Below are 15,763 nucleotides of genomic sequence, written 5' to 3' on the forward strand. Positions count from 1 at the left end.
GTAAGAGTGGTGCAATTTAAATATTTCCAGGTACACAGAGCAAGACAAAAAATTGAATATAATACTCTTAAATGTATATATGCATTTAAATGGAATTACAATCTCAATTACAATTACAATCTTGGAAATGTATAACCCGATAGTTGCTCTTATTTTGCTTTCTCTATGAATCAGTCTTCTAATAATTGTTTTTCTTGACTCAGTTTCCCAACTAATGGATGCAGATCTCAGCCTTACCTAATCGAACTCAAGAAGGTTGTCACTGTGCATCTCTTTTCCACATTTCCAGGATGAACTCAGAAACATCTCTGTTACCAGCTTATTTCACACACACTAGAAATTTTAAAACTTCTTTAAAAAGTCTATTAATAGCCCCACTATGTAAAGCTCAGTGGCCTTTGCTGGGAATCATTTTGAAATATGGGGGGCAATGACAGTATACTCCAAAGGTAGACCAGACATATACTCTTGGTGGACTCAGAATATCAGGGGCTCAAGGGATTTTAGGAGGCCTTTTGCTACCCACCCGCTGTTCAAATCGCTTGCAGTGTCCCCAACCAGTAATCAAGTCACATTTTCTTTAATCATCATTATCCTGGTTAACATTTACTGATAAAGTACTATGTACCAAGCTGCATGCTAAGCATTTTATATGCATTATCTCATTCAACCCTCCCAAATTCCCTATAAAAGTAGGAACTATTAATATCCCCAAGTTTAGAATTGAAGACATTAAGGTATTAAAAGGAAAAGAAACTTGCCTAAGGTCACACATCTTATAAGTGGCAGAGAACCCTGGCTGGCTGGCAACAGAGCCTACACTTTGTGCTACTTACTGCCTACTGTCCAGCCATTTTTAAAAGACTAAATTATACATTGGGCTTCCCAGGTGGCACTAGTAGTAAAGAAAGTGTTAGTTGCTCAGTCTGTCCAGCTCTGTAACCTGCCAGGGTCCTCTGTCCATGGAATTCTCTAGGCAAGAATACTGGAGTGGGTAGCCATTCCCTTCTCCAGGGGCTCTTCCCAATTCCAGGGATTGACCAGGTCTCCTGCACTGCTAGGCAGATTCTTTACCATCTGAGCCACTACCCACCTGCCAATGAAGGAGACATAAGAAATGCGGGTTTGATCCCTGGGTCAGGAATGTCCCCTGGAGGAGGGCATGGCAACCCATTCCAGTATTCTTGCCCAGAGAATCCCATAGACAGAGGAGCCTGGCGGGCTAGAGTCCATAGCGTTGCAAAGAGTCAGACATGCGACCCCATGGACCATAGCCCACCAGGCTTCTCTGTCCATGATATTTTCCAGGCAAGAGTACTGGAGTGGGTTGCCATTTCTTTCCCAGGGGATCTTTTCCAGGCAAGAGTACTGGAGTGGGTTGCCATTTCTTTCTCCAGGGGATCTTCCCCACCCAGGGATCAAACCTGGGTCTCCTGCATCGCAGGCAGACGCTTTACCCTCTGAGCCACCAGGGAAGCCCACTTAACACACACACAAATTATACACTTCTTTTCTAAATGAACGTAAGTTCCACAGGTGAACTTTGGCAATAAATGCTGGTTATAATGTGGCATAAAAGGGAGAGCCTGGCATTTCTTTCTCTTCCCTCTATCATATACCTGAACTACATGGTTTTCGGGCAGCTCTGATATATATGTGCTATGCCTCTTATTTGAAAAGGGACAGAATACTGCATCTGCACTGTTAGGAAACTGTAAGCCTCCAGCTGTCTGGTTCAGTCAATTCCTAGAGACAGAATTACTGGTCATTCCTAGTCCCACCAAAATGAAGATACATTACAAAGACAAATGACATCTTGATACAAGGCCCCAGCAAATAATATGATTCACTTACCAACAAATGGAAACTGGTTTGGGAAGAGGCCAAAGATGCCATTACTGTGCATTGTAAATAAAATGGAGAAATAAGTGGCTATGCTGCCCCAGATGAAGACATGGTTAATGACAGTCCAATAGCTGGTATCCAAGGCTATCTGTAAATAAAGTCAAATGCCAAGGGGAGATTGTTGAGGATGAAAAGAGCATCATTTTACTGAGTAATGTCTCCTCAGGACACTTCTGTGAAAAGACAATTGTACCTGTCTAGTTAGTAGCCAACCACAGGCTCTACCACTTTCTGCACAACACAGGGGACTGATGTGACACTTCTGGTAGACAACTGACCTTAGGACTTGTACCTGCAGCCATTATATCTAACAATATTGAGTGAACATCAGGAAATAAAATGTTAAACTTTTAAATGAGAAAGCAGAGTGGCTTCTAATTTCAATGCTACTTTCCAAATTGCTCTCTAAATTTGTCTATTGGAAAACTTTTTCATAGTGAGAAACTGCAACATTTTAAGATCTGTACATATATTTTCATTTCAGCATTTTGACACAGGTATAGTCTGTTTTATATCAATATTCTAGTTCATTTTGATTACCATTTCTGTTAAACTATTCAAATAATAGCAAAAATCCTTAATCCACTTTTGGCATCAGGAGTTGGGCTTCATGGTGATCTGGGAGCATGTTCACAAGCCCTTCTCCCATCCAATAACTTCTTATGGCAGCACAGCTGAAAAAGAGTGATCTGATATGGGCAAACTAAGGAAGCCACTGGTGAATATGAACACTTCAGTTCTCAGAGGAAAAATACGTAGGTTCTGTGAAACTGGGTCATTTGCAGTGATGTGGATGAACCTAGAGTCTGCCATACAGAGTGAAGTGAGTCAGAAAAACAAATACCATATATTAACTTATATATGTGGAATCTAGAAAAATGGTGTTGATGAACCTACTTGCAGGACAGGGACAGAGATGCAGACAGAATGGACACATGGATGTGGGGGAGGAGAGGGTAGGGTGAATTCAGAATAACACTGATATGTATAACACTACACCATGGGTAAAATAGATAGCTAGTGGGAACCTGCTGTATAGCACAGGGAGCTCAGTCAGCTCAGTGCTCTGTGATGACCTTGCAGGGTGGGAGGGAGGCTTAAGAGGGAGGGGGTATATGTATACATATAGCTGATTTATATTATTGTACAGCAGAAAGTAATACAACATTATAAAGCAGTTTTATTCCAGTTTTTATAAATAATTTTTTTAAGTAGGTTCCAGCATCCTTATTTGCATCTCAGAGGTTCCAAATGGTCCAAATGAAAGTTTAGATTTCTAGCAGAGTCTCAGAAAGTCTCAGAGTCACAGATTTCCTGCCTGCCCAAGGGGGCTCTACCTACATAGGAAACAGACTCTTCTGCATTATAGAGGCATACTTCCCCTTCCCACACAAAGTTACTGTCCTTTAAAATGATGCCCCATAAAAAGAATGTTAGCAGCCTCGATGAAACTGCAGGAGTGCCAAAGGGACAGCCTTTTCTTTCCTCAAGAGGCCTGAGAACAGAGAGCCCTGCCTTCCATACCTCAGCAAAGAAAGACTTGCTGGTTTCCCTGCTCATTCCTCAAGACAGCTGACCAAAATCTCTAGCTCTAACGTTCACCATCTGTCAGTTCATCACCATTAAAAGACACCAATAGTTTGACCTGTGTAGGTATGAGTAGGCAAAGAAAAATCACAATCAATTTAAGAGGATTTGACTTGGGGAAAAAAAAAAGGTAGTTCTTAAAATGAAAAAGTCAAGCACTATAACAATAATTTTAAAAAGTAATGAGAACTCTTAAGGAGAAGCAATTAGATAATAGAAAAAAATTCTGGAAGAAAAAAGTGTTATTTCTGAATTTAAAAATTTAATAGAGAAACCAAATAAGAATAGTTACTGATTAGAACTGAATATTCTGTAAAAACAAATGGAAACATCTCATAAGGGCAAAAACTCTAAGAAATGGGAACCATGTGCAAAAACGATATGAGACATGGATGGTAAATCCATAGATGTCCAATCCATAGGCCCAACATTCAAATAATGGCATCCTAAAAAGAGAAAAAGTAGCAATCAAAGAAATGATGAACCCTGCTCTGTGATAGCAGCAAAGATTTTCAGATTGAGAGTGTACTCTAAATTATAGGCAAATCAATGAAAGAAGTTACATTCTGGTAACATTTGTGAAGTTCAAGGATAAAAAACATAGCTTCTAGACGGAAGAGATACTATTTACAAAGGAAAGAGAATCAACCTATTACCAAGCCGTTACAGTGAAACAGAGATGTAGTGGAAAATCATTTACAGAATTCCTAAAACACTCTGATTCAAGTATCTTATGCCCATCTAATATATGATTTAACTGTGAAGATAAAGATTTGAACTCAAACACACATCTGTGTACTCCTGCAGAAATTACTCATGCTTAGAGAGGAAAACATGTTAATGCCACTCTCAAAATGAGCTTATTCACAAAATTCCTGAAGTTTACTCTGTGCTAAAGACAGCAGTTTCTGATTGAAGCCATGATTTCATGATGGATGCCTTAGCTATGTCAGATACTTTCAATTCACTCTATTGTTTCCTCCTCTGCTACAGAATTGAACACAGGGGACCTAGCCATGGAGCGTTCACAAAGCATCAATATGCTTTATGTAGTTGTGAAACAGACAAACAACTCTGAGTGGAGAAATCTGGTTCTGATTTTGGCTGCTATCTGACTCTGAATTTTGAACTCCCAAGATGTCAAGTGTTAGATGGCTTTGGTATGAACTTAATGATACTCACTTAGATGGACCAAGGAATGGCAGAGATGTCATTTAAAAGCAGTATGTTTACATTTGACTCATTCAGTCTAATAAATATTGAGTCATGAAGAGAAAGTCTGGGGTTTAACGAGATCTTTTGTTGATATAAATAGCTAAGATTTGTAAAAGAGATTATTTATAGGATAGAAAAAGGACTGACCAAAGACAATTCAAACTCTGTAAAAATTAAGCCCTTGATTGATACTTTCCCCCTTAAAACACACACAAAGGCAAAGAACAGAGGTCACACAGCTTGTTGTATCCACCCAGAGGTACAGATTTTAATGGATTAGAAAGCTTTTGTGAACTCTAACTCAATATCTAATAGTATTGTCCACCATTTTCATTAAAAAAGAAATAAAAACAAACTCAAGATGTCCAATGATGATCAATCGATCATCAAAAATCATTTCTACCAGATGGGAATGTAAATTGGTGCAGCCATTATGCAAAACAATATGGCGGTTCCTCAAAAAACTAAAAGTAAAGTTGCCATGTGATTCAGCACTCCCAGTCCCGAGCATGTATCTGGACAAAAGTATAATTCAAAAAGATACAGGTTCCTCAACATTCATAGCAGCACTGTTTACAGTAATCAAGACATGGAAGCAACCTGAGTGTTCACTGACAGATAAAGGAATTCAGAAGATGTGGCATGCACACACACACGTGCAGACGACACACTGGACGGCTACTCAGCGGTGAAACGAATGGATAATGCCACTCGCAGCAACGGGGATGGACCCAGAGATCATCATACTAAGCGAAGTAAGTTAGAGAAAACAAATACCATATGATATCACTTATATGTGGAAAATAAATATGATACAAATGAAGAAATTTATGAAACAAAAAGAGACTCACAGACATAGAGATCAGACTTATGATTGCCAAGGTGGAGGGGGTTTAGGAGAAGGACAGATTAGGATTTGGGATTATCAGATGCAAACTACAATATACAGAATAGATAAACAACAAGGTCCTACTGGAAGAGGTATAACATATTCAGTATCCTGTGATAAACCATAATGGAAAAGAATATGAAAAAGTATATAAAACTGAATCACTTTGCTGTATAGTAGAAATCAGTACAATACTGTAATTCAATAAAATAAATTAAAAAAATTATTCCTACCAGAAAAGCTTATATGAAATTGAGATTCAAATGTGCCACACACCTAACATTCAACCTCTTGAATACAGAAATGTACTGCCAAATAAACATTACATCTCACTATAAAACTAGATGCATGAAGCAGGGCACCCAAAGCCAGTGCTCTGGGACAATGTAGAGAGGTGGGGTGGGGAGGGAGGTGGGATGCAGTTCAGGATCGGGGGGACACATTTATGCCTATGACTGACTCATGTTGATATATGGCAAAAACCATCACTACATTGTAAAGTAATTATCCTTTGAGTGAAATAAATTTAAAAAACCTAGAAGTGACTAACTTTTACAGAAATCATGGGAAAGTTTCTATTATCATTAGAAACTTTTTCTCCCAAGAAGAAAACACAAGGAAGAATTAGTATATCAATTCTCTTTACATACAGTGTTCATTCCCAAGAAGTGCCCAATTTACTGTGAGGTTTCTCCTAATTTGGAGGTTATAGACACAAAATGCTAATCTCCCACATCTGGGGATTTATGTTAAAACTTCCTGTTTCATCTCAGAATGTGTAGTTAAAAAGAAAACCCCCGTATTACAGGGGTCCCCAGCCTGCAGGATCTAATGCCTGATGGTCTGTGGTTGTTGTAATAATACTAGAAATAAATGCACAATAAATATAATGCATTTCTGAAACCATCCCCCCACCACCCTGGCCCGTGGAAAAATTGTCTTCCATGAAACCAGTCCCTGGTGCCAAAATGGTTGAGGACCCTACTAAGATTACTGTCAACAAATGAAGCATGATTTTACAAGATGTAAAGCCATCCAGTTAAGATATTTTCACCAGTAGGGTTACCTGCACGCTGACCACAATGACCAAAGACGTGGCCATGGTCACTGCAAAAGACTGGTAGTCTGCAGTGTGCTGTCCATCTTCTCCAGCCATGTTGTGAAAGGCCCCATAAGGGATGAAGAAAAGGGCTAATGAGGTATAGATTCCATGTGCCATACAGATGAAAAATTCATGCTTGTTAAAAAGTAGATTCAGCTGCCCAGGTCTGTAGAGCTGGGGATAATCCATGCTATTCTGGTCACTAACATCCTGTCAACAGAGAGTTACTTTAGTGGAGGAGGCTTAAGGAGAAGTTAGAGAAACTCTGAATTTCCTGTCTCTGGAAATAGCATGTGCATATCTAAACATGGCCTTCCCAGGTGGCTCAGTGGTAAAGAATCCACCTGCCAATGCAGGAGATCCAGGAGATGAGGGTTCAATCCCTAGGTCAAGAAGGTCCCCTGGAGGAGAAAATGGCAACCCACTCCAGTATCCTTGCCTGGAAAACTCCGTGGACAGAAGAGCCTGACAGGCTACAGCCCATAGGATCACAAAGAGTTGGACACAATTGGGCATGCATGCACTATCTAAGCATGCCCTAATATGCACTACTCATTACTTTGTTTTCATTCCCACAGTAACCCAAAGGATATTAAAATTATCCCTACTTTATATAGGAGGAACTTGAGTCTCCAAGAGAGATTCATGAGAGGCAACACAGCTTTTCTAACAGAACCAGAACTTGATTGCATGTGGATATTTGGCTTCACACTGAAGTTTCTTTTCTCTACTCTCCTCAGCTGCGCTTATGCTCCCAGAATTCTAGGACATCCAGTGCAGCCAGCGGGTCCTGGGGTTAGCTGCCAAGGCAGTGACAGGGGGTGCCAGTCAGAAAAGGCCCCCCTGAGTTCCCAACTTCTGGGGGAGGGTGAGCAGGAGGAAAGGAACAGGGAAAGAGGGAACAGAATGTAGATTCCAGGTGCAAGGGAGCTGAGCCTGCAGAAGTGAGAGTTCTACCCAGGGAGGGCTCCACAGGCAGCTACCAGGTGCTTAGGTTAAAGAATTTAGACAGAATGAGAAGGCATCATGTTTGGGCCCAGCCAGGCCCTGGGAGAAGCTAAAGCTGTGCTTCTCAAACTTAATGTGCACACTAATAACCTGGGGAACAGATTGCACTTCAGTAGGTTTGGGGTGGGGCCTGAGACTGCCTTTCCAACAAGCTCCAAAGCAGTGCTGGTGACCACACTGTGAGCGCCACAGCCAAACACTAGAGCCGGCTCCAAAGCCAGACAATCCTGAGTTCAGACCCCAGCTCTGCTGCGTAACAGGTGTGTAGTCTTAGACCCGTCACTTAACCTGTCTGAGCCTCAGGTTCCTCATCTTCAGAAGTGCAAGCAACACCATCTCCCTCACAGGATCACTGTCATGATGAAATGGGTATGTATTCAGCAGAGTTCTTGCCATAGTTCATATAATTAAAAAACAAGATGCTTCTATAAATAACAACAAGATAATGATAGTAATAGTAACAACAGTGTTACAGTCTCAGAGTCAAGTGGCCTGGTGCTAGGCTGAGGTCTGTCACTGACCATATAACTTTAGGAGAATGATCTTCTGAGTTTTAGTTTCCTCCTTATACAATAAGCAGTGCCATAGATGGTCACCGAGGCCTTCCAGCATAGCACCCCATGATTGGAAGATCATTTTAAGGGTCAGAGTAGACAAAGCAGAAAAGGATATGGGTAGACACTCAACTTGATGGCAATAAGGGGCCTTATTGTGTATACGGAACTTCCCTGGTGGCTCAGACGGTAAAGTGTCTGCCTGCAAGGCGGCAGACCTGGGTCAGGAAGATCCCCTGGAGAAGGCAATGGCACCCCACTCCAGTACTCTTGCCTGGAAAATCCCATGGACAGAGGAGCCTGGTAGGCTACAGTCCATGGGGTTGCAAAGAGTTGGACACGACTGAGTGACTTCACTTATTGAGTATACAGTTGACCCTTGAACAACATGGGTTTGCAGTAAGTGGGTTCACCTACACACAGAATTTTTCAATAAATATGTACTACCTGATCCACTCTTAGTTGAAACTTTAGATGCAGAACCATGGATATGGAGGGGCAACTCTACAGGTAAAGGAGAATTTTGGACTGTGTTGGGGTATGGGCCAAAGTGAGGGGGACCCCTAACTTTTGTGTTGTTTCAAGGGTCAACTGTATATTTTTTATCCATATCTTTTAGCTCTTAGGTGATTTCCATATCTTATTTACTATCAATAATGCTGCAATGAATATAGGACTGTCTATATCTTTTCAAATTAATGTTTTGGCTTTCTTTGGATAAATACCCAGAAGTGGAATTGCTGGATCACTTGATAGCTCTATTTTTAATTTTTTGCAGGATTTCTATACTGTTTTCCATTCTGTTCACATTTTCTGCTTAATCATAATTCAGTCTTGGTAGGATGTATGTTTCTAGAAATTTATTCGTTTCTTTAAATTGTCCAATTTGTTGCTGTATAATATTAGTCTCTTAGGATCCTTGTGTTTTTGTGGTCAGTTGTAATGTCTTCTGATTTTGAGTCTTCTCTCTTCTCTTCTTGGTGAGTCTACCTAAAGGTTTGTTGACTTTCTTTTCAAGGAACCAGCTTAGTTTCATGGATCTTCTCTATCACTTTCTTAGTCTCTATTTCATTTATTTTTGCTCTAATTGTTGTTTTTCCCTTCCTTCTACCACCTTTGGGCTTTGTGCTGTTCCTAGTTCCTTGAGGTATAAAGGCAGGTTGTTTGAGTCTTTTCATGTTTCTTGAGGTTGGCATTTATTACTATGAACTTCCCTCTTGGAACTGCTTTTATTCTATCCCACAGATTTTGATATCTTATATTCCCATTTTAATTTGTCTCAAGGTATTTTTAAATTTCTTCTTTGATTTCTTCTTTAACCTATTGCTTTTCAGGAGTATGCTGCTTAATCTGCACATATAAGTGAATTTTCCAGCTTTCTTCATGTAAGTAATTTCTAGTTTATACCACTGTGGTTAGAAAAGATACTTGATATGGCTTCAATTTGTAAAATGTATTAAGACTTTTCATAGCTTAACAAATGATCTTTTCTTTAAAATGTTTCACATGCGCTTCAGAAGAATTTGCATTCTATTGCTTTTGGAGAGAGTATTCTACATTTTTAGAATATATAGATAGATATAGAATATACATATATTAGAATATATATAGAGATATAGAATATATAGATATAGAATATATAGATATAGAATATATATATTCTGTATATATTCCTTGTATTCTATATATTATTCTATATATACATGTAATAATGTATGTTCTTTTATATACATGTGTGTGTGTGTCTACACACACATTAGAAATGTTCCCTGGCAACAGTCATAAAAGTCAGGACACCAGACAGGAGTATGAGATCCTTTCTGGGTCAGGCTGATTACTATAGTCCCATAGGCTCCTTGGAATAAAAGCTATGACCAACCTAGACGACATATTTAAAAGCAGAGACATTACTTTGCTGACAAAGGTCCATCTAGTCAAAGCTATGGTTTTTCCAGTAACCATGTATGGATCTGAGAGCTGGACCATAAAGAAGGCTAAGTGCCAAAGGATTGATGCTTTTGAACTGTGGTGTTGGAGAAGACTCTTGAGAGTCCCTTGGACTGCAAGAAGATCAAACCAGTCAATCCTAAAGGAAATACACTCTGAATATTCACTGGAAGGACTGATGCTAAAGCTTAAGCTCCAATACTTTGGCTACTTGATGCAAAGAACTGATTCATTGGAAAAGACCCTGACGCTGGGAAAGATTGAAGGCAGGAGGACGACAGAGGGTGAGACGATTGGATGGCATCACCGACTCAATTGGGATGAGTTTGAGCAATCTCTGGGAGTTGGTGAAGGACAGGCTTGACGTGCTGCAGTTCATGGGGTTGCAAAGAGTCAGACGTGACTGAGTGACTGAACTGAACTGATGGGACCAGGAATGCAAGTTTCTCTGGCTTCCAGAGTTAGGCAGCCAAGAGGTGTCCTCTGGGTGGCAGCCACAAAAATAGGGGCACCAGACACATGTACCAGCACCTGTTCAGGAGATACTGGTGATCTGAAGTCTGGCAAAGGGAGCATGCAAGGATGGCACTGACCCTCTGTCCCTGGAGTGTGTTCCAGCAGACTCCGAGATGTGTGTGTTCAGCTGGATGCCTGCTCCCAGGCCAACACTTAATATAAGCTGGTGAGCCTCTGTGACTGGCATGATTTGCTATGTCTGCACTGGGCCCAGGAGCAACTGAGTCTGAGCACATGGGCCCATTCAGAACTATTTCTTAGATTGCTTCAGTCTTGTGGGTCTTGGAACAGGAGCCCCATTGGTTTGGGGGGGCTTATCTCTAGTTGCGGGTTTTAAAAGTTAAGGTGCTCAATGTGGGGTGCATACCCTTCACTCCTAAGGGAAGAACTTCAGGCTTTGAGTTTTCTCCTGGTTGAAGACTGCTGTGCTGAGGGTGGGGGTAGGATTTATGGCGAGATTGTGTCCCAGCCTCTCCAACTCGCTTCCTTGAGTGTGGTTCTCTTCTTGTTTGCTCAGTGTATAGTCTTCACTCAGACAGCCTTTAGGGTTGTTTAAGAGAAGATTCTTCCTTGTGTAGTTGTAGACTGTGTCCACAGCAAGAGGTGAGTTCAGGATCTTCCTTTATCACCATCTTGAACTCTCCCCTTTTTATATTTTTTTCCATATTGCACAATAACCATCTTTTCCCAGAAATTGTTTTAGTTTTAATATTTTACCCCACATTCTGGGCAGCTACAAAGCACCAAGAAAAGGAACACTTGTAAACATGGGCACTTGGAAATGAAAGAGCCTAATCCTTTATATCCAAAGTCTTCAAGAGTTCATTGCTTTTTGTAGAATTTCACAAAATGAGTTGTTCACAATCTGCCTTTTTTACGTACAAGAAGTGAGGCTTACAACTGACTACAAAGCTTCAGAATGGGAGAGCAGAATGAGCTCATAAAGTTAAGATTTATATTTTGCAATAGATGGCTTTGGGCCAGAAAATGAGGCCTAGCAAATGTATCTAACAACAGCCTGGAGAAAATCTGGTCTCCTTAAAAATACTTCAAAAAATTTTTTAAATAATACACTCTAACTGTGCCATGGAAACTCCTCTGGCTAGTCTTTCACTTCCCCATGGGCAGCCAGACTTTTCCCCCATCCAGGAAGTACCCTCCAAGGCCTTGAGTGTGCCAAGGACCTACCATTTTATAATTGATTCCCTCCCTTCGCTCCCCTCAAGCACATTGAGCTAAACTAAAGAAAACTACGCCCTTTCTCTCTCCATGGCTCTGGGGCTCTGTGTCTCCCTCTCCCATTGGCAGGGTGCTCCTCTGGCCTTGAGTTTCTGTTCTGAGTCGTGCTGGGTAGTTTCACCACAGATGCTAGCTCTTTGCACTCCAGCCAGCTCCATGATTTTCTATGTATCCTTACATGGTTCTCTGCACTCTCAGAGGCTAATACAGGATTCCCCAGTGTGTGAACTAGAGAGACTAGTTCTGAGGCATATTGGTCAGTTCTACATGAAAAATAAGTAAGTAAACGTAAGTCCTATGAGTTTGGGAAATTCTGGGCTACAATGTAATTAAAGAGACTATTTCTTGTAGGACCTCTCAGAGCCTTTAGAGAAAATAATGTAGAGTGTGAGTCTTTAAGACGATAGTAATCAAGCTCTGATCCGAGATCTTTTGGGGGAGTTGGAAGGGTTTTTGATCCATATGATACCTATTAAGGTATCGACTCCATTCTTAGGACTCTTTCCATGATTTGCATCTTCTCAGTTCAGTTCAGTTGCTCAGTCATGTCCAACTCTTTGCAACCCCTTGGACTGCAGCACGCCAGGCCTCCCTGTCCATCACCAACTCCCAGAGTTTACTCAAACTCATGTCCATTGAGTTGGTGATGCCATCCAACCATCTCATTCTCTGTCGTCCCCCTCTCCTCCCGCTTTCAATCTTTCCCAGCATCAGGGTCTTTTCAAATGAATCAGTTCTTCATATCAGGTGGCCAAAGTATTGGCGTTTCAGCTTCAGCATGAGTCCTTCCAATGAATACTCAGGACTGATTTCCTTTAGGATGGACTGGTTTGATCTTCTTGCAGTCCAAGGGACTCTCAGGAGTCTTATCCAACACCACAGTTCAAAAGCTTCTACTTAGAAGCTAAAAGCAACTAGAAGGCATCAACAGAGCAAAGTAAGTTACAAAGACAAAGGAAAACACATACCTGGTCAAAAATCCCCATGGCTAAAACAGGCAGCGATGTGTAGACAATGTTAAAAAGGGTAATGAACCACTGGTCATAGACAGTCTGAAATGAAATTAACACATCAGTGAGAAACAGCATGCATAGGTGTGAGAATATTCACTTTTAGGCTCTTGGACTAACTATCTCAATTTTCCTAAAGTGGATGGGAGTTTGGTGTTAGAGTCAGATAGACCTGAATTCTCCCCAGGCTCATTCTCTTATCAGCTTTGCTGCTTTATGGACACCTAGATCTCTCTAAACTTCAATCTCTTCATCTCTAAAATGAAGTCATACTTTCCTTATAGAATTTCAGTTGGGGAGAAGGGCATCAGACATGTAGAACACCTAACACAGTGCTGGATGCACACAAGCTCTGGCCCCTGTGGGGTTATTTCACCCTTTAGGTTTTCAATGTCTTCTAATAAGTCCAATTACCTGAACTGCTAAGCAATACGCAAAGGATCCATGAACATCTTCAGAGGGAGATACAGAAATGAACCTATCAGCCCCATCCTGTGTTCACATGGAGAACTTTTTTCTTGTGAGTGGTTTAAAGCAAGGTGGGCATGGAGCTAGCTGCTTGCTACACTGGATATAAATCAGACAATAAAAATACCCCTCACACCTACAGACAACAGTTCCTTGCATGCACCTCACTAAAAGTGAGGCATGTGAAATAGTCCTTATGCAGCTGCTGCTGCTGCTGCTGCTGCTGCTGCTGCTAAGTTGCTTCAGTCTCGTCCGACTCTGTGCGACCCCATAGACAGCAGCCCACCAGGCTCCCCGTCCCTGGGATTCTCCAGGCAAGAGTACTGGAGTGGGTTGCCATTTCCTTCTCCAATGCATGAAAGTGGAAAGTGAAAGTGAAGTCACTCAGTCATGTCCGACTCTTAGCGACCCCCTGGACTGCAGCCCACCAGGCTCCTCCGTCCATGGGATTTTCCAGGCAAGAGTACTGGAGTGGGGTGCCACTGCCTTCTCCTAATAGTCCTTATATCTCCTTTGTATTAATAAGTACATAGACATGTAGAAACAGAATGGCAAAAGTATTATAGACCTTATCACAGGCAAAGGGAAAGATGAAAACATAGGTCTCCAGCTCCAGAGACTTCCCTGGTGTTCCAGTGATTAAGAATCTGCCTTGCAATGCAGAGGATGCAGATTCGATCCCTAAGACTCCACATGCCACGCTCCACAACTACTGAGCCCGCATACTCTGGAGCCTGTGTGCCACAACTAGAGAGCCCATATGATGCAACTGCTGAAGCCTGTGCCCTCTAGAGCCTTCGAGCCACACCAGAGAGCCCATGCATCATGATGAAAGATCCCACGTGACACAACTAAGACCTGATGCAGCAAAATAAATATTTTAAAAACAAATAATGGCAAAGCCAATACAATATTGTAGAGTTAAAAAAGAAAATAATAAATAAATAAAAACAAATAAAATAAAATATGTCTCCAGCCCCTAACCAATGTCTGTTCTACGACTGTATCATTCATTCATTCAATATTTATTAAGAAACCATTATGTGCCAGGTACCAGGTTCTCAGCAATGATAATTTAACATGATACAATCAGATAAAAATTCCTCATGAAATCTTCACTGTAACAAAAACGATTTTATATAATAAACAAGATATATAGTTGATGAGTAAATGACTGAGTAAGAAAGTAACAAATACTAGGGTAGAAAGAGGGTAGGAAATATGGAAGGGTTGTAAGGTGATTGGAGAGGGTATCACTAAGAAGTAACATTTGAGGAAAAAAATCTGAAGAAAATTAAGGATCAAAATATGCAGCTTTCTGGGACATGAACATTTCACATGGCAAGTAGATCACATGAAAAATCTGTGAGGCAAGAAAGTATCTGGCAGGTTCAGAGGACAGCAAGACAGCCCATTTGGCTGGAGCAGAGCACCCTACATGGAGTATCATGAATTTCAAAGAAATAATTACAGGAGGATCCTATAGAGGTAACTATGGATTGTTCCCTAAATAAAAGATGACGGCATTAGAGGATTTTGAGCACAGGAACATCATGATTTGTACTTTAACCTGATTCTCTGGATTCTGTGCTGAGAACAGACTAAAGAGGCACAATTGTGGAAGTTGGGAAACCAATTAGGAGGCTAGTGCAGTGCTCCAGGTGAGAGACGACGGCGACTGGATCAGATCATCAGTGGAAAGAAGTGCTGGAGTTTGAATATTTTCTGAAGCACACTTTCTTCTTAGGGAAATTCTGAAAGCAACAGGAATCTTAAATGCAAATGTTCCAGATAGAGAAGCTAAAGGTAGGTTCTGCATAGTTATATAGCTAAGGCAGTCTTTCAAATCCTGTCCTATACATGTAGGTAATATAGAAGAAAAAAATATTTCGGTGGCTTTATTGCTAAATCTGGATTTGGACTATTACATGTCTTTGCATTGCTGTTTGTTCTTGAGATGGGCGTATACTTGTTCAAGGAAAAGAGAAGGAAGCCAGTCTTTAAAGGCCAAATCTCAATCTGAAATTTCTGTTGAAGCTCCACAGGTGGTTTTATTCAACACTGAATAAACCAGACACTGTGAAAAATGCTGATTGTTGTATTCTCAGCAAGCTTAGTCCCTTGGTAAGAAGTAAGGAGCATGGACATGTCAATCAATTCACGGAGACTTCATTCTTAGGGCAAAAAAAAGAAACAGAAAAAATGAGAACAGAAAAATGGAGGTGTGGGCTAGATGAGAGAAGGAAGGAATTTGCTTTATTCGCTGAATATCTCAGAGAGTTGAGGCCTGGAATCTACATAGGAAAGACCTGCTCTATGTCAT

The 15,763-nt window shown here is 40.9% G+C and overlaps 1 protein-coding gene and 1 non-coding gene across 6 annotated transcripts in view; both read right to left on the minus strand.

Annotated features, from left to right (window-relative positions):
• Positions 1 to 15,763, minus strand: part of ATP8B4 (ATPase phospholipid transporting 8B4 (putative)) — a 283,123-nt gene that overhangs the window by 8,466 nt on the left and 258,894 nt on the right. For 4 of the 5 annotated variants that reach the window (XM_070377880.1, XM_070377879.1, XM_070377878.1 and 1 more), the window contains 3 exons: positions 12,931 to 13,014; positions 6,663 to 6,908; positions 1,855 to 1,993 (listed from right to left, as the gene is read on the minus strand). In XM_070377880.1, coding sequence (XP_070233981.1) covers positions 1,855 to 1,993; positions 6,663 to 6,908; positions 12,931 to 13,014 — 469 coding nt within the window. The remainder of the gene's footprint in view (positions 1 to 1,854; positions 1,994 to 6,662; positions 6,909 to 12,930; positions 13,015 to 15,763) is intronic. The other variant, XM_070377881.1, reaches the window with a different exon arrangement.
• TRNAR-GCG (transfer RNA arginine (anticodon GCG)) lies at positions 1,404 to 1,475 on the minus strand. Its single transcript has one exon. It is a non-coding gene; the product is annotated as a tRNA-Arg (tRNA).

Source organism: Bos mutus, chromosome 10 (genome assembly GCF_027580195.1).
Source record: "Bos mutus isolate GX-2022 chromosome 10, NWIPB_WYAK_1.1, whole genome shotgun sequence".
In the NCBI taxonomy this organism is placed as follows: domain Eukaryota; kingdom Metazoa; phylum Chordata; class Mammalia; order Artiodactyla; family Bovidae; genus Bos; species Bos mutus.